This window comes from Zosterops lateralis (genome assembly GCF_965231275.1).
Source record: "Zosterops lateralis genome assembly, chromosome: 1".
NCBI lineage: Eukaryota > Metazoa > Chordata > Aves > Passeriformes > Zosteropidae > Zosterops > Zosterops lateralis.
The window spans coordinates 24,306,619-24,326,368 of record NC_139762.1 but is presented as its reverse complement, the minus strand read 5'-3'; the positions used below and the strand labels follow the sequence as shown (position 1 = coordinate 24,326,368).

General features: G+C 36.7%; 1 protein-coding gene across 11 annotated transcripts in view; it reads left to right on the top strand.

The window, feature by feature from the left end:
* The window catches only part of LOC310918741 (uncharacterized protein), a 62,238-nt gene that overhangs the window by 27,388 nt on the left and 15,100 nt on the right, over positions 1–19,750 (top strand). For 2 of the 11 annotated variants that reach the window (XR_014591738.1, XR_014591740.1), the window contains 3 exons: positions 3,519–3,575; positions 5,220–5,389; positions 7,836–10,132. Coding sequence is in view for 5 of the 11 variants with exons in the window: in XM_083877697.1 (XP_083733823.1) it covers positions 3,486–3,575; positions 5,220–5,389; positions 5,652–5,735 (344 nt within the window). In the remaining 6 variants the exon portion in view is untranslated. Of the gene's footprint in view, positions 1–165; positions 238–3,485; positions 3,576–5,219; positions 5,390–5,651; positions 7,290–7,835; positions 10,133–19,750 lie in introns of those variants that run through there. The other 9 variants (XR_014591741.1, XM_083877698.1, XM_083877700.1 and 6 more) reach the window with 6 other exon arrangements.

The window sequence follows — 19,750 nt, the reverse complement described above, 5'->3', positions numbered from 1 at the left end:
TGTGGATGAGCTGTTAATGCAGCTAGAGATTTTAGGGAGTGGGACAGCACAGTTCAGAAACCATTAGCTCACTCCTTCCAAACACATTTTTATTCCATGAGCAGGTCGGGGAACCACACCTAAATTCTACTGTTAAAAAACTTACAATATTTTTATTCTTTTCAGCTTTAATGGCTCAGAGCATAAGAGCAATTCTTGCTGGACCAAGACCTTACATATACCTTAGAAAATAATATGGCTTGTAACTATCTCATTCTTTTCTTTCACAAGTCTTTTATCAAAAAAATTATCAGTTTCTTCTCAAGGAGCTACACAGATGCTACATGTAATATTTTAAAGCCAAATAGTTTCTGCCTAACCTATTCCAAAGATATCTTATCGGATCTTTGGCTAAATAAATATTGTTGTGTTATTTTAAGTCTTGTATGAAGGAATAGCTGGATGTTCTTCAAGTATGTAGAGTGTAAAATATACAGAACATCATGAGGATGGAAACAAGGGGAAAATGTTTCAGGCCAAAGATACTAGCTGAGGAAAGTGATGAAAACTGAGGCTTGGTAGCAAAATTATCTTTACAGTAGAGTGACTGATGCAAAACTATAGTACTCTTCAGTGCTTTCCACCTAAGAATTTGCAGTCTAAAATAAAGTTAAATTTTCACCAATATCCCTAGGTGATAGGCAAATAATTCCAGGAATTACATTTAGTCCTAAAGTTTTTTTTCAAGGACAGTCAAGCAAAATTCTCTTTGACTTGAAACAGGCATTTGCCTGAAAAATTGTGGCAGGGCACAGCTCATTAAGAAGGTCTTGCATACATGGTAAGAATGAAGCTGTGAGTGAAGATCACTTTTAAATCATGTAGAAGATTAGCATCTTCCACATGGAGAAGAATTTTAAAAATTCATGTCATCAAGAACACTTAGACATTCTGTTTTTAAAGCAGAAAGTCAGTCTCAACATTGGGTGTAGAAAGTTATGTTTTCACATTTTAAATTGTGGTACTTGTACATCAACTGGCTGGAAACAAATGTTTATTTTCTGTCTGAAAAATGCACATTTTCCAGCTTAATTGCCTAACAGCTCTTTATTTATGTTGGATATAAATTCATAAATGTCTTTTCAGAAATAAACTTGCCTGCAGATGGCTGCTATATGTTTCTGGAAATATTTTTTAAAAATGTCTATTTAAACTAGCTTTGGTGGAAATCTTGTAAATAAACAAAGGTTGCAGTGAATTCTTGCAAATAGTCTGGAAAGAAAGCCACGTCAGGTTGATCATGTGGAGCTGCACTATCATAGGTTATATTCTCAATGAAACTGTTCCACTGCAAATACTGGCTATGATGTTTGATTTTGCTTAGGAAGGGGCAACGGCATATGTACTTTTTCATGCAGGCCCTACTTCACTATTTCTGGTAACATAAATAGTTCCTGAGTTGGTAGTTTTTCAAAGCACTCATTGAAAAAAAAAAAAAAGAAGTCTTTGAACTTTGGTTGATTTCACTGGGAAATGTTACTTTACATCATGTATTAAGCAATTCTCTCCTTTACTTGCAAGTCTTCAAACACAGCTGTCCCCACTTTGGTAGCTGTAAAATCAGATGGCTAATATCTGAAGTGAATAGAGATGGCTACACTGCAAACCAAAAGAGATCTTGTTAATTGATTTTAATTTTCTTGGGGCTAGAGGAGGAACCTAAATCTCTGCAGCTGAATTAAAATTCAACCGTAGTGCACAGTCCCACAGTTCACAGACACATCTTGATTTTCAGAGTAGTTGTACCAGGTCACTCCAGATCCAAAAGCATGATCTACTCGAATTACAAATTACTACTTAAGGAGCTGATCACTTGTCCTTAACACAACCTTTCCTATGTCCTCCTATACTCACACCTCTTTTGTTAGATAATTTCTACTGAGAAGTCTGCCCATCATCAGACCATGTGGATTCTTGGAAGAGAAATGGCTACATTTGCTCTTCACAGTTTCTCATGGGCAGCACATTCCTTTTGGGGTGGAGAGGTACTGTTTTAGACAGCATCGTCAACCATTAAACCCAGATGAGAGAGAAAAGGTTATTGCAATTCATAACCTTCTCTTAGGCCACTGTGGGAGAGCTGTCTGTGCTGCTAGAACAGCAAAAAATTCACAATATAAAATGTCTTTTAGGCTCATGTAAGAAAGAGGGACAGTAGTGACTGAAGGCCAACTTTACTACCTATTGCTCAAGTCCCAGCTTTAAGGCACTTAATACACTGATAGATGTGGTTAGGTGAGCAGAATAGAGTCCACTCTGTGACACCACCCCCTCCATATGCAGTTCATTGTCAATGTAGAGCTAAAACAGGAAACTTCTACAATCAGATAAAGAAAGCTCTACAGTATGTGATTATGGCTTGGTCAAATGTGAGCATCTGTATGAAAAATAATACCTCAGGTTGGATAACAAAGAACAGCTTGTATTTGAACTTGGCTGTGGTAAATTAAAATGAATTCCCTGAGTCCCTTTGCTCATGGTAGCTTTCAATTTTGTAGCATTTTTCAACCCTTTTGCTCCTTCAGGGTTACGAGTGATTAATTTTATTGACTTAATCTCAACCTGATATTTTTACTGTAAATCCTTCCAATGTTCAGAGTATAATTATAGTTTAATGATTTAAACTTGTGGCTTCTATTCCCCAGAAAGAAGGCAACATTTCATTTTTACATTTTTAAGGCTATTTTTCAGTGTCTGTTACAAAATAAGCAAATAAGACGTCGGGAAATTGGGAATGTTTGTTTGTTTGACAAATTAATCACTACGGGTGTTGCCATTGATTTTTTCTTTTGCCCTCAATTTATAATTTTATAATTAAGTCTGGAAGCAATTTAGTTTTAACATTGAGGAGAGTGGGCAGAAAAAGAATCAATAAAAGAGCTGAAGTTTAGTACAGAAAACAAAATTGTGATTCTTGAACTTCAGTGTAGATCTCTATTGTGTATTCTACACACCAAACCAGTATTGATATTAATGGAATTTCAATGTGTGTAATGAGGGGAGAATATTCACTGAATGAGGGAAAAATATTCACTGGAGATTTCCAGTACAGTTGGAGGATCCGCAGTAATTGGCATTGACTTAGCCCTAAATCTAGAGCTCTGAAAGAAAAAAACAAACCTAAACTATCAGACCCAGTTAACATAAAATCGAGATTGTTACTATGTAACAAGTACAACACTGTTAATGTAGCATAAGAAAGAAGTATTGCAAATTTAGTGAAGGTCAGGTTTTCAGAGACTTAGTGTGATCTCCATTCATATGTGGAATATGAATGGATATTCTCACATTTGCATGTGCTCTTCTGTCAGCTACTGTTTGTGTTAACAAATAATAACTTTTAAACCCAGAACTCCTGTGCTACATTTGTGTCTGATTTTTTTTTTTTTTTTTTTTTTTTTTTTTTTTTTTTTTTTTTAAATTTAAATAACCTTATTGACGTAAAGGCCATTTCAATCACTTGTGCTCTCAACTGCCAGCAGGAAAAAGGAGTCATGCAAGAGATTTTGCTTCAAATAAGTGGACACCGAGTTCAGGTACATTGTTAACATCTGGCCTATAGATGTGTTATATTCCATAAACAGAATAAAAATTGTTTGACATAATAGCTAAGGCTAATCAAGATGACTAAAATAAATATTCTTTTAGTAATTCAAGTATTTTCATCTTCTCTTTGTCTTTGCTTTCACTGTACCTCAGATATCCAAAATGAAATATGAAGCCGAAAAAACATGGCAAGTAGTTGAAAATTTTCACCATTTTTTACCAGGATAATTACCTTTAAAGCATCATGCTACTCCCTCAGCAAATTACTTTGAAGGAGTCTTGGAGGATGAGTATCGAGACTGCTCTTAATTTTTCACTTATGTTCCAGTTAGTACTCTTCTAATTGAGTAGTGTTGCTACTTGAATTCTCATTATTCAAAATTGCAGTGGAACTTTGCTTCCTTTGGTAAAATACTGTTTCTGCCCTTGAATTTACATTTTTGAGGTACATGCGGCTGGGAACATGTCAGCAGAACAGTCAGTAGAAACTTTGATAAGAGACAAAAACCAGCCTAATCTGTGCCTTCTCTAAAGAGACAAAATGTCCCACTCTTCATTGCAGTGCGGTCAGATGCTAGACAAATACTTGGCTCATCTTCCTTTCTAGAGGAATCCTTCCTCTGCTGTTCTTCTTCAGGAGTCAGGGAAATGCAAAATGTTTTGTTGGCATAATTTGTGTAAGGCAGACACGGTTAATATTGCCAGATGTCTTCTGATGGTATTCCTTAGACATGGGCCCTAAGTGAAAGAAGTAGCACTGGAAAAGGGATTTTGATTGCAAAACTACTACTGTATTGGGACTTTCTGCTGATACAAAAGTAGGACGTTGTCCTACTCCTAAGTGAACACTGTTTCTAACATATAAACATACTTAAAACATAATATGTTTTTGGTAAACCTCAAAACATTTCCAAGTTTTCTTTCTGGAACTGACTTTCAGTTCTTTCTGAGGGCCAGTGATAACCCTTCCTAGTCAGTTGTGCACAGTCACTTTGTAAACAGACTTAATTGTAACTATTTCTACTTAATTCACCATTCATCCCCAAATCTCTGTAGCAACAGTTTTCATCTTAACTTTTCAAGAGAGTGATATTGACAGCGAAAAAGAAAGCCAGGAGCAACACTGTGGTTCCTGGTTTGCACAGACAGTATATGAGACAGAAATTTGCAGAAACTTTGCAAGTTTCATAAATAATTTAACTTTCCAGAAAGTGGGAGTCAGCTCTCAAAATTCCCACCCCACAGAAAATTCACTAATCCAAAAGGAAGTCTTTCAGTTGGGCAAAATGCACTGAAAGTTTTGGGGCTTTCCAGCTCCTACTAAAAGGATTGCCATGTTGCACATGGCCATGACATGTGTTCTGAAGATTAGCAGAGAAACAATTAGCTTATAGGTAAGTGTCTACTTGTCTTTTTGTCTTTAGAAAGAGCTCATCAGCTTTCAGCAAACATTGCTGAATGAACTTGCAAGATCTTGTTTAAATTGCAAGGTCTAAATGAGCAAATATAAATAAATAAATAAATGAAATTAAAAGGTCTAAATTTGCTGCATTTTTTGCTAAAGAAGAATTGAGACTTTTGTGAACTGGCGATGCAGAGTGCCTTTGGTTAACAATCTGGCTTTTAATCTGTAGGAGCTGTATCCTGTAGATTGTTTGTTCATGGGGATGATCATTCACATCTGAGTAGGGGGAAAACTTTGCAAGTTGGTTTCACCTATGGATCAAGGGAAGAGAGAAAGCTGACACTGAAAGAAGAAGAAATTGAAATAAAAAAAGGATCATTTCAATCCCCCTATCTACAGGTGAGCCCTTCTTTTGATTTTGATTTTTGGAAGGAGGATCAGTCATGGAATAACACTTGTGCAAATTTTTGCTTGGAAAATTACAGCAGTTTCTTATGAGTACAAAATGAGAGTATTCTGAAAATCAAGCTCCATTATAAAGATTATGTTTTAAATGTAGCAAAACCTAGCAGTTGTTTGTAGTGAATACAGTTTTCAGAGCTTAAATACCCATTATGTAAGTTTGTGGAACGTTCAACTCAGTGCTTTTTGCTTACTTTAGATCCCTATGGAGCTGGATGACAATAATTCTTGGAAATATTCAGAGGCACCACATATTCAAAAAACCAAAGTTCATTATCTGTAAAGTTATGGAGAAATGCTTATCTTTTTAAAGGGCATTTTTAAGAACCACTGCCCCCCACCTACAGATATAGGGGATCTAGTCAGCAAACATTTAACAGATCCTGTATTTTTCAGGAACACTTTCAAACCACATTGCAGTCTTTGTATATGACCTTACACAGACTTTTTCTTTTTTTTCCCTGAAATTGTGCCCTTATACAAATACTTGAGCTTGATAAGAGTTCTAATTTCTCAGTTTCCACATATAATTGCTGTCTTGTGTTTGCAAAATTGAACAGCCAAATACTTGAGAACTAGGCCTGGATGATGAATTGAAAGTGTTTCAACCTTTAACCCCACATGTCTTTCAGTCCTGACTACTTGCATAAAACTGACAAAACCACATTTTTATGGTTTGTTTTCTGTGCAGCAGATCTAAACCAGGAAAAGGGAAACTAGATCATATTCTGCTTCAAGCAGTATCAAAGTAAAAAGGGAATTTTGAATTACAGAAGCATTGTGTGTTATTGAAGGAAGTCTAAGAAAGAGAAATTGCCCAGCTTCCTTTTGCAAACCTGAGTTGAGCACAGAAGGCTGACAACTTTGGGAAAAAATATTCTCCTTTCTTATAATATGGTCCTCTATGAATTGCTCAGGAGATCATTTCATTTGCAGATTGCCACATTCTGCTCTCAGCTCCCCAGCTTCAGTGAGACATTAATCACACAAATAATCCAGCCATCTCTGGATTATCTAATTTTAAGTCTAAGTTTCACATCAAATCATTGATATGAGACCTTTTCTAGAGGCCTCTTTTACTTGCCACCTTGGCCCTTTATTGAGCTAGCCAGATTGACATTTGAACTGTGTAAGTAAAGACAGAGGAGCAAGGATGTTCTGATATGTATTAGATAGAGACATAATTTCCAGCAGAAGTGTATACAATTTACAATAACCCACAAATCAGGCTGTCATCGCTTATATGTTCCTTTTCACATTTTTATGAGACCTGCTTTTTCTGCTTTTTGTACTGTCAGCAGTTCTAGTCTTCTTTGATAAAAATAACTAACTAAAATTGGAAAAAAATCTCAATGGGGAGAAATGCTGCAGATAACTGAACTGAAGACACCTTCAAAGGAGGTTGAGATAAATCTTTGAAATTAATGTTGCAAGCAATGTTTTGTAACTATACGTTACAAAGAGGTTAAACTGCACTAGGGAGAAAGTAGCAACAGATGAAAAAATGCAACAGGAAGAAATAATTATTTCTACGAAAATAAAGTAGACTAAATGTATATAAATTAACTTTTCATGCCAGAGCTAAACAGGCCCCTTAGGAAGATAATAAAGGCCTCTTGAGCCTCAAAGGGTTCTTGCTTGCTTTCATACACAGCTTCTTCTATAATACCTGTTTTGTTCAAATTAAAACTCATGCTTCTGCTGCCCATATAGAAATCTTTTCAAGCACATTGGAGGCATAGCTCTTTGAACCACAAGTGGGGTAAAACATACTGAAGAAATATTTTTTCCAAAGTGATTTTGTTGTTTCTTTAACCCCATCACACAAACACAAACTATAACAAGAATTGTGATAAATGTGTTTATCTTCAGAAGAGTGTAAAGTGTGAATAAAATGTGTCTTGCTTTATTACTCAGAATTAATGGTCTTGTAGTGTAAATGCAACTGATAGAGAATATTTGTGCTGAAGTACATTAGCTTATTTAGCAGGTATGATAGGAGTACACTATTAAGCCTATGTACAGTGGAAGATCTTTTTGAATAATGATGAAAATTTTGAAATTAATCACAGCCAGACTGAACAAATAAATTGCACGGTCCAACAATAAATTGTACATCATTATAGTAGAGCACTATAAATGGAGACCAACAGTTTAAATAATTGAGTGCCAGTTGATGTTTTTGCTATAGGAGTTAGGAACAGACCACAGATTTTATTAAATTTTTTCCATAGTAATGTTAATTTTAAAATATATATGACACAATATGATAACAAATGAAAGGTATCTTTTACTGTTTGAAGAGCCCTTCAGAGACAGCAATGATCTCATAAAGAGGAAAATAAAAAACTAAATATATCTGATATATCTGAAAATTTTTCAGCTCTGCAGGATTATGTCTGGAGGAAGAAAACAAGATACCAAAACAATGACAAACCTGGTGGTGACATAACACTGGAAGTACTGTGGGATCATGCCTTTTGTCCAGGTTGAGATGCTCTCTGGTACCATTTTTTTTGTAAAGGACATTGTAAATTACAAGTATTTTAATATTCAGATGTTTGTAATTAAAAGTAAGGAAAAAACAACAGTAGAACTGAAAGCTGCTCTAAATGGCAGAGATTGTGATATAGGCTGAATGAGAAAATATATAATTTGTAACATGATTCTCAGAAGCAGAATGTCAGCAAAACTGAGGAGTTACCTGGAAGTGGTAGGAAGGCTGAAGAACTGAAGAGATCATCCCACATTCCAGAAGTGTGCATAATTCCACCATGGTGCAATTTGACAGTTCAAATGTGCGGTGGTGAAATACTTTGGGTAAAGATAAAAGGAAGAGAAACCAAAAGGAGAAATAATAACAACCATCTGTTACACTTCAGAAGATCTGGAAAAGAGTGGGGGAAAAGAATTCCTTTTTTTATGCTGTGGGATGCTGAACTCCTGAGGAACGTTTACAACTCATATATTTGCTGGTTAGCAAACACAACAATCCTGCATCACTGAGAAGGTCTGTAAACTATGCAGAAAAGAGATTTTGAAAGGAGTGCTTAATTCTTCTTGTAAAGTAAAGGGTGACTATGAGGGACTGGTGAAGAATCATTCTCTTTAGCAAAACACCACATGTTTTTGATATAGTCACTTTTCTGAATTCCATCCATTTTTGGGTGGAACTTTTGATGAAGTTTTGATGACATGGAAGTCAGCTTAGGAGAGAAATGTGGTATGAAGAGATAAACATTTATCAAGTATTTGTTCTTGCCAAAGCAGGGCTTAACTGAATGGTTCTTTGAAAGGTCCAAATCACCTGAGCCTGAGAGACTTCACAAATTGATAAAGTTCAATGTAAGTCTGAGCTTTGTTGTATCACTGTGGACATTTGTCTGCCCTGAAATGGCACACACAAGTCAGGGCACTGCACAGCTGGAAAGGTGAACTGTAAATAGAATGAAAGAGTGCTGATTTCCCAAATATACACTTGAAAGCACTTTTTGCTTCAGTTCTAAAAAATGCTGAAACAGAGGTTTGAATTCTGTTTTTTTTAAATAGAGATTATTATTTGTTGCCCTTTTTTTGTTATTTTAAGAGTTTCAAAAAGTCTGAATGCAAGAGATAAAGTTTTCTCTGTCTGCTGTGTGACGTCTCAAGCTGACCTATACTATGACGAGTTGGCATCGGGTGACAAGTGTTCACTGACAGAAGGAAAAACACACTGTTATTTCTAAGAGAAGGTTAGAGGACAAAAAATATTCTTTTTTTTGTTCATATGTTTTTACAAACTCCCAAGCTGATCTGGTCAAGTTCTTCAGCCACACCAGGGTCTCCACTTCCTGTCCAGAGAAATTTAGCCCCACAAGTTATATGCTTCATTCCTGACCCATATTAAAACCTCTCTATGGAGTATGGTCAAAAATACAGAAAACTGCATTTTGGTAAGGGCAGCAGCAGAACACTCTAGATATTCTTAGAGTGTTCTTATGAATTTTTAAGTCTTCCTTAACTAAAATAAATAATTGAGTTATTTATAAAATCTTCTTCAGCCCCCTTCAGTGCTAACCATACTGGAGCCCTCATTCAAGAATCTGCAGTGATGTGAACAGTATTTCACAGGAAGAAACACTTTCATGAAGAAACATGCTTGACTAGTGTGATTAATTCTTATCATCATAAAATTCATAACCAAGATAAAACTAGCCTGGAACATTAATGAAAACATTGTTATAGGAAAAATATGAAAGGAATTTTTTTCCTTTTTTAGTTTAAGAAACCTGTGAACAGTGCAACTGTTCCCAGGTTTTCTGAAATACAAAATTATGTGAGTAAAAGCCAAAGGATTTTTCTAAGCTAAATCAGTACAGTGTTGCAACTGTTAATATGTCTCTCAAAATAAAAGTATTCTCTTCTAAAAGGCAATATATTAAATGAACGAATTCTTAAAGATATTTGAAGTGTGTTCAAGTAATTTATGTAGGAAGAAAGCCTTCAGTAGCAGAGAGGTAGTAACAACTACAACACGTATTTTTCAGGAAAACAAGTGGACATGAACTTCGCAGGTCCAATATTGCATACAACACTCATAAACTTCATGATAAGAAGCACAACAAAAGGAGTTTTGTCCCTGTTAGAATTTATTTAAAATTCTCCCATAAGTTACACTAAGCAGAAATATTGGCTTGGATCACAAATCCCACTCAGGCACTGCCTTATCACAGATTTCTCAAAAGCACTAACCTACATGACCTTTGTGTGAGTCTCAGGCGACTCCAATTATTCTGCTGTGAGCTCTGATTCTTTTACATAGTCTGACCTTAACTTAAAAAAATTGAAGAGGGAGGAGGTCTGGGGGAAATGAAAGCTGTATCACATGGTCTGACCACACTTTGTACCCTATGAGACAAGCTGTTGAAATCTTGAGCTGTAGAGGGGGGGATTTATCTCCCAAATCTGTAGATATCAAGAGGAATGGAGTTCCACCACACTGGGGTCAACTTTGCAAAAGCACCCTATTTTGACACAGTCAACTTAAAAAGTGATGGGAGAGCAGAGATAAATGAGAAACAGAAAGTAGGTTACGAAAGGAAGCAGAAATGTGGACCAGGTTGTACAAGAACAGAGGGGTCAAGGCTTGAAGAGCCTTGAAAGTTGTCGGTAAAATCCTGAACTCAAAACTCAATTTCAGAGGGAACCAATATTGTGGTGTGAACAAGGGGTCAGCATGGTAACAGCGGGGGCAGCAGCAGTGGGATGAAAGTGAGATAGGATGCTTTGATAGCGACGTGTTGCTGATGCAAACCCTCAAATCAATTGCACTTCTATGCAGAAATTTGAGGTCAGGTCCAGGTCCCACCTAACTTTCTGGCAAAACTTCCACCCAGTTCACCAAGGTCACATTTTGGCTCCTGAATTTAAATAAAGTTAGATACCAGTGTGCCATGAACACACAACAGTACGCACTTCAGTGTGCATAATTTCAAGGTTTAGCTTCAAGATTGTTTTATAATTGTTTGTGCGTTTTCTACCTATCAAAATGCCACAAGTACAAAACTGTCCTCTGCTCTATATTACTCGTTAATCTGTGGTCAAAAATAGCACAGGATGATGGACAGTTCTGAACTTAGGTTTTAGCTGGAATTGCAAAGAGAATCAATTTACCTGCTCTTTGTGTGGATTTCCACTCTTTCAAAGACTCTTGTCAAAAAACAGATTGAAAAAATGAAAATGCATTTATAAAAAGAAATAATATAATTTAATGGGTAATCAGAGTGCACTAGCTGAAATATTGCAATAGGTTCACCATTCTTGCTTTTAATCTGACCTTATAGGTTTTAGATTTTTTTGGTTTTAATACCTCAAGTAATCCCACATTTGAAATTTTAAAAAATGTGGAAAATAAGTTTAAAAAAAAAAAGAAATAAATGACTGAATTTGGGTTTGCCTTAGACCCACAATTGCAAACACTTTCCTCCACTGCCAAACTGTCAGGAGCTGCCAATTTGTGTGTGAGTGGAAGGTAAGCAGCATAGGCAGGTGCCACATGCTGACAATTTTTCTTGCACAAGTGTTTGGTAACCCTGCTTTTGATGGAAGGTATGATGAGTCATTGCTACGCCTAAGCTACACAGGAGCTATGGCTGTCAAACATAACACCAGTTCATGTCACTGTCTGGCCTTTCTATGGCAAGAAGGCTCTGGCCACCTCAGAATCACTCCCCAAAACATTCAGATTGGGCAATGCATCATCCTAGCTCACATAGCCAGGTTTCTTTCCTGTGACAACATTGAGAAGGGAAATGCCTTTGGCTGTGAGTGGTGAGAAGCACACTTGCCTAAGCAAATATGTGTAAACATCACTTATTTCAATCTACGTTTTGTAATTTCTTTTTGCTTTATTTATCAACCCCGGCCCCAAATAAAGGATTCTGATTTTAAACTAATGTTTAAATTAAATACAACAACTTCAAAGTTAGTTTCAGCAGTATCTAATGTATACTTTCACCCTGTTTTATATCTTAAACTGAGCTTCCTAGAGACAGGGAATGTTTATACTGAATTGTCATATTATGCACATAAAACAAAAGGGGCCAGATTGTGGTTCAGAGTTCATTAAGCTTTAGGGAAGGTAAAGAAGGTAAAACACCAGTTTTGCCTGACTAGCAAAAAGTCATTGTCAGTAGTCTTTCCAAAGAAGGAGGAAGGGAAGCGTGTTGAGGAGAGTGCACTGCGCTCCATAAATCCTTCCTGGATATTTCACTGCAGGCTGGCCTGTCCTCATACTCTCTGTGTGCTATGTGCAAATAGCTCTGATGTGATATTAAAAAATACTGTGAAATCAGGATTGTCATCATCCAACTTATCATAAGACATTAAGAAATAGACAATTATTTTTGAGGAATGACTTATATATATGTAATTCATATATTCCCCCCCCACACCCCCATTTTTTTTGTTAACTTATGACAGTAATACAGATTATGACAGTAACACAATAGCATGCTGACTTAGTTAATGGGGTGACCATCCTTACACTTCTTGCTCATGAGTTTAAAATGCTTTTTAAAGCATTGTGATCTAACTATAAAAGCAGAAAAAAAGAAATGAACTGTTTGAAGCTGTATTCACTGTGGGAGGCTAGGTGGATTCTTGCTCCAAAATATTTTTAAATGGGACAACTCGTCTGTTATAAACTTAAGAGTTGGCAAAAAAGAGGTCTTTGAAGAAAATGGGTAACAATAGTTAGAAATAGTTTGAGTTTTTTAGTTAGAAAGAGTAACAAATCAGCCAGAGCATATGGTGCTCACTTAAGAGTTATATAGGAAATTAACTATGAATGGAGTAAACTACTAATTTTGACATCTAGTCTTCTAAAGCTTCCCCCTTGTTTATGAAAAGAAAATGATGCAATTTGAAAAAAAAAAGCCTTGATGCAGGAGTTGAGGATATATGTATCTTAGCAAATCTGACAAGTGCATTTAGCAAATTGGTGGTACCTATAATAAATAATAGAAATAATGAACATATATAAATGTGATTGTTATCGTAGAGAACAAAACCAATGAAATTACTTACATATGGTTTATTAAGTAGGACCCAAGCCTTGTGTTCACATATTATTAATTATTCTTAAAAATTGTAGACTTCTTTGAAGGAATCAGTCAGCAATCAGTCAACATTGGATTAGAAAATTCTGTTAATATGTTCTACTGGATTTTCCAGAAATATTTTCAGGAAGTTCTCATCAAGTGCTTCTAAGGAAATAAAATGCTTAGGCACAAAAGGCTCCTAGCATGTGTAAATGGATAGTTTGGAGGTAGAAAATAAAACAAAAGGTTGATTTGTTGGCTTTCCTGGTTGATGCACCAGTGGAAACCCACAGAGATCATTGCTGAACTCTATGCTTTCAAATACATACCAATCTGGTTAAGGGAGTCAACAAAATGAGGTGACACAGCTTTATGAAACAGAATGAGCAATTCAGGGTAGTTTTGAAAGAATCTTAATGTTCTGGCTGAATGAAAAAATAGCAGATTCCATTCTATGTGGAAAGATGTAAACTGATGCACCTGGGGTTGACTCTGGAATTATTAAGAAAAGGATAGAAGTCTGTGTAAGTCTGTGAGTTAGACATATCTTGAAGACTGCATGAGTTCTTATCCCCTGTCTCTCAGAAAGGGTAGACTGGAGCTAGAAAAGGTTGATAGGATGCTCAAAGCTATGAGATAGTTTCCAGATGAAGATTGACTACATAAGCCTGGTTTACTGAGTAGAAAAAGGTTTGCCTGAGGAAGGAGGGAACAGAGATTTATGAATGCTGAGTAGGGTGGTAACACAAATAGGGGCATGGAATAGCAGGTTTGACAAAAAAAAAGCAGGGTTTTTTTTCACAGAAAGCATAGTTATATTGTTGATGGCATTAGCACAAGCATCTGAGGATGCCAGAAGTTTACATCGTTTCAAAAGGAATTAGATAAATCCACAGAAGAAGAATTCATCGAGGGGCGTAGAACACAGAAGTGCTGGTTTTGGCTCAGAAAGTATTGCAGCTCATAGAGTGCTCAAAGCCAGGGGACATTACTGCATACTTGTCCTCATTTCCATGCTTCTCTAGCCTCTCTTGGCCACTGCTAGAGGCAGGATGTGGAACCCAACATTCCTTGGTGGGACCTACCATTGTTGCTATGTGCCTTTGCCTGCTTTCCCTCTGCCATGGCTCGGAAACTCTGCTTCTGCTGAGGTGTCTGGAGCAGTTACAAGTGTTGGGGACAGAGGGAGAATGTACATTCCCAGCAGCATGCTTTCCCTTGTTTTTCCCACTCTAATAGGAGCCTTAAGGGCTGACTTCTTATCAGGCTGCCTCTGGTAGGTATAGCCCAGCTCTGAATCCTAATATTTGAGGTGGTAAATTTCCATTTTGTCTGTATTACAAGAAGCTCTGCATGAACTTGACCTGTGCCTGGGACCTTTCAGAGCCAGTAGACCTGACTGGTAGAGTCGTTCTCACTTACTGTGAGATTTTAGCACTCAGCATGAAACCCCTCAGAAAGACATTCAAGAGTTTCCAGTCAAACATACAAGTCACTCCAGGATCTACTGGAACTTGGCCTGGTTTTACTTAACCAAGCAAAGTCAGGCCAAGCCAAGCAAATAAATGCACTTTTCCAAAATATATCCTGAGTCTTCAGGTACAGATTGAACTCCAGACAAATAGGAAGTAGCTCTTGTTTTTTACTGAAATAGTGTAAATTTTGGGGTAATAGTATAAACCAGCATTTTTAGGGGACTGAAATTGGTTGCTAGTGTGAATCGCCTGCAGTTAAATTCAGATGAATAAAGACTAAAACAGATATTATATTAGAAAAAGAATAATTTAATTCCTGATTTTTGTGAATAATAAAAAAAATTAGGAATGCTGGAAGATTTACTTTTGTTAAATAAAATTATCTTTAATATTTAATAATGACTCACTGAAAAATAAAGGTTCTAAAATGAAAGTAAAAAGCATTACAGATTAGCTTGATTCTGAAAAAACCCCTATTTTTCAAAAAAACATAAAAAGTTTTTTTTTTTTATTCAAACTCAACTGGATATATTTTTTTTTCCTTTTTCTTTTCCTTTTTCTTTAGTGACTGGACCAAAAATCCCCTATTTGTTTGTCTAGCTTTTATTTGGGTTATATTATGAAAGTTTTCCAAAGTGATTCACAATAATTTCAATGCATTCATAATAAATTATAGCTGCATTTTCCAGCAAGAGTAAATACTGTGGTTACTGCCCTACGAATATCAATGAGGAAGGATGGAAAGAAGTTCAGAAATTTAAATTTGCAGTTATTGAAGCTTCTTGTTTTAAGTGCTTAATGCCAATTAATGCAGATGCCACAATTTTCCTTTCTTCTTCATGATCATTTTGACTTCCTCAGCTTAAGGAAAACATTCAGAAAAAATCAGTTTCATTTTTCTCCCCCTCTCTTCTCTTTTCTTCTTTTTTAACTGGCTATGGCTTCCCTAATTCTTCTCTTTCTTTGAATCCTTCAGTGCTGATAAATTCTTTTAAACTAAGATTTGTTTAATGACTTCATGGAAATTTTGCTTTGTTGATTTCTTGTAAAAAAGGACTTTATTTTAACAGAAGAATAACTGACTTTTTGTGTAATCATTCACTTCAGTGGGTGCTTGCCAAAAGGCCTGCACTAATGAAATGCTGTCTGTAATCTCACTTGGCCATGCAGAGGAGTGAGCTCCCCACATGCTTATTTGCAAGTTGATTTGAGGGAGAGCTGTGAGTGAAGGAAGCTTCCCTGTGAGACTACAAAGCCCCATGAGCCACAGCTGCTATTGCTTTTTTCCTCTAGCAAGATACCTGTGAGGACATGTCTAGCAAGATACCTGTGAGGCAGCATAAGCCCAGAGAACATTACTCCCCACAGACATTATTAGCAAAGAATTGCTCTCCCCCATGCATGGTACTTCTGGCTGAGCCAAGTCCCCTTTTCCACCTTTTCTTGGAGCAGCAGATGTCTGGCACTGCTATTGGGTATTGCACTGGTTTATTGCTGGTATGTCACTAATGAATGATGATTCTCTCTCACAGAAACCCCTTGGCAGGTACATAACATAGGCTAAAACCTATCCTTTTAGCTGAATACCAAATGGTATGGCACTCATTGCACCTGTTGTCTTCCCACTCAAAACAGGGAAGCTTCACTCCTGCCATCCTGTCTTCAGTTCCTTATCCCTTTAATGCTGCCCAGCCCAGGAGAGTGCTCTGCACCCTCTCTGTGGGCAGACCAGAGCTTCATCCTGTGGCCTGTTTCTTTGCATTCATAGCTGTGGTCATTGTGATTAGAACTACACAGAGGGCTCCTCCTGTGAACTCTGCTATGCCTTGCACAGGGATGTAGCAGAATGCATCTTCCTTTTGTAAAGCTGGAGATATTTTCACAGATTTTCACAATACCTGACACCACTGCTACTACTAATGGCTATCTATTGTGTCAGCCAAGGGCTACATCCCAGAGGAAACCAGACACAATCTGTACCTGTCCTAAAAAAATTATAATTTAAAGGCCCTGATCCTGTGCTGCCTTCTATGATGTGTGCAGTATATATTTGCATTAGATCTTTACCCAGGCTTACCTTCAGAGTTTATCAAGCTTTGTCAGGGTGCTGAGAGTCTGTTTAAAGGCAGGATAGCTTCTAGAGATTCACAGAGCATGGACTCATGTAAAGCTCCTGAACCACCATTATAGTTTACACCAGAAAGTTTACTCTTAGTTTCAGACTCATTCATAACTGTTTCAAAATATGTATTGTCAAATTTAACCTTTACCTACTTTAATACTTCTTACTTTCTATAGTCTTTGCATTATTTGTTTCAGTGTTGGTCATTGAGATTTCACTTTCACCCCCTATCAAAGTTCAATTTTCACTTCTCTTTTCCTTCTCTTTTCGATGGTGAAGGTTGTCTTCAACTAAATGTACACACCTTTTAATTTGTGACGATTTTCTGATATAGTTATTTTTAAAAGTGTTGTAACAATTTATCTATTGCTTACATGTATCTGGTTGGTATCACTGACATGACTGAACGAGGAAGAGCCATTCACATGAAATGTCTGTGCAATCAAGTCTTTAAATACCATCACTGAGAGACATTAAAGTCCGCAATAAGAAAGACATTTTCCTTTCACAACACATTTCCAAACCCAAAGTGGCACAGGGTAATTTTCTGTTGTTGGGCTGTGTTAGTTTCTGGTGTAGTCTCATAAAATGTTGTAGTATTACACCAAGAAGGAATTTAGAGCCCTAACTTGAAATGTCAGTTTTGCTATAAGTTGCAGTTGTCTGGCATAAGCATCAGTGGAAACACTAATTTCTTAAAACTAAATTTATGTTGTTGTGTACAAGGAGGTGACAAAGGAGGTGACACACCTCTACTTACTTTTTTGTGATTGTTTACCTTAAACATCCAAGCAGGAATAGCAGCCCATTCCAAGTATACATGGAAATACTTTAATGGCCACAGCAATGAATGATTTAGTGCAGATTATCTGAGAGATATGTTCACATTTTGCATTTTAAACACTGCCATGTTGTCTGATAGTTCTGGGGCATATCTGTGAACTGCAGAGAGCCCCTATCAGAAGCACAGGAAGATAATGGCAATTTGGAATAACAAACTTTAATTTTCAGTTTGTGAAGGATGATTTCAGTGGGTTATGGGTTATTATGTTATTATGTATAGTACAGTTATGCTTAGAGGCTTCAATGTATTTGGCACCTCAGTAAATAAGGCATAGTAGAAGCACATAATGAGAGATAATCCTTTCTGAAAATGCTAGTTATAATCTGCAAGACAACAGTGAAAGAGAAGCACATAAAAATGAATCTTGTGAAGAACATGATGCAGATCATTGTCTGAGTCAAAAATATAAACTGAGTTTTCAAATTCTTAACTGATCCTTTTCTTTATTTGAATCCCATTGCCATATTCATGAGATTTAATCTAAGCATTGGGTACCAAAAGCCTAAGTTTTCTGTAATCATAGCAATCAATAACATGGAATGGCCATAACTGCAAATAAATTAGTTCAATTTTGGAACTTTCTGTATAAAAACTGATGGATTTTGCCACTTCTAATCCCATCATAAGCATTTCTTGTGCATTATGCACAATATTGTTGCCAGCTACGTGGAGAGTACAGAGAAACTTATGCCTGAAAAGCTGAAGGAATTTCCACAACTGTTCCACAATGGGGCTGGCCTTGTCATTTTTGTCTGGGTTTAGTGGCATACTAAAGAGATTCAACCACAACATAAATAATTGAAAACCTTCCCAGTACATCTGAAAAAAAAGTAGACATGGTCTCGTCTTGCTAAAATATCATTCCCCTGCAAAGACTACTGCAGTAAAAGCAGTGTCACATTACTTTAACAGAAGCATTTAACATTTTTACTGACAGAATCTAAAGCATGTGGTTATGGAGTGTGAAATCCTCATTAAAATTCCTCAAGGAAAATCAGTTGAATAAATACCCAGTAATTGTCACAGTGCCCTCATTGCTGTAGTTTTACAATACAATAATTCTCTCCATTGATCAGCTTTATTCTCGTATCATATAGAGAGCTCAAATTCTTGTTCAGGAATTTATTACCCACTAGGGACAATTCTGGTCTTTCTAGCTCTAAAGCTGCCATAGCTGCAATATGCTGCAATAGCTGTGGTGGCACCAATGCATTTATGGAGCTTCCCTGTGCTACTCCTCTGGAGCAGTGACTGTTGCCTCTCCCAGCACACTTTTCTCACTTTCCCCTTCATATGGTGCATACAGAGAATGTGGATGAGGCAAGTGAGGTTCTGAAATAGGCTGATGAATGAGAAGTGGGAAACACCACCAATTTTATTCATCTTGCTCAACTCCTCTTTGAGTTTCTGCCTTTACTTGTCTCCTCTGTAAAGGGGATTTCTGCAGACAGTGCACTGTTGGCCCATGCAGCATGGAATTGAAGGGATGGGTTACTGAGCTAGTACACGATGGGTGTGACCTCCTTACAAATGATCCTGGAATAGTCCTGGAATGGGTGAAGATTTGAGGGTAAAGTTCAGTACCTTGAAATAAGTCCTGGAGTTTCTTCAAAAGTGAAAAGGAATGGGCAAACCCTGCTCCTGGATGAAGAGTATTGGAGAAATTTGATGTGTATGTGTGTCCAATATTAACTCTTCCAGCCATTAAATTTAATAAGCAGTCTTTACCTGGATCCTGACACTATTTTAAACTGCTTGGCAGTTCAAAAGGACAAGAAAAGAGAAGAGAGACATTGACTGTGTCTTAAAAGAGCTGCTGACTTCCCCAGTGGCAAATGATTCTTCTTTAGGTTAAACTGGAAAATATTTAAATCCTTCATATCTCCAAGTTGTTATGAAAATGTCTCTGCATGTTGCAGAGTTAAGAGTTTTTAGCCATATGACTCTAATAACACATGAGGCTCTCTAGAGAAAATTCACAAAAGCCTAATTTTAAAACACTTCTGCTGCCAAAATTGCTAAATCTTTGAACAAGGAAACATTATTAAAAAATCTGATACTCTATAAAAAATGAGTGTTTTAAAGTTGGAGGCCAACCCCCATTGCTAGAATATGAAATAGAGGATTCTCGTCTAAAGGTGCAAGCCTCTACTGAACTTTAACTATTGAGTAGCAAGATTCTGCCTTTATTCTGGGCTGGACTACTCCAGAAAATCCAATAGTGAATATACTGGGATCTGATCTAGTTATGCACATGTATAAATAGGTAAGGCTTCA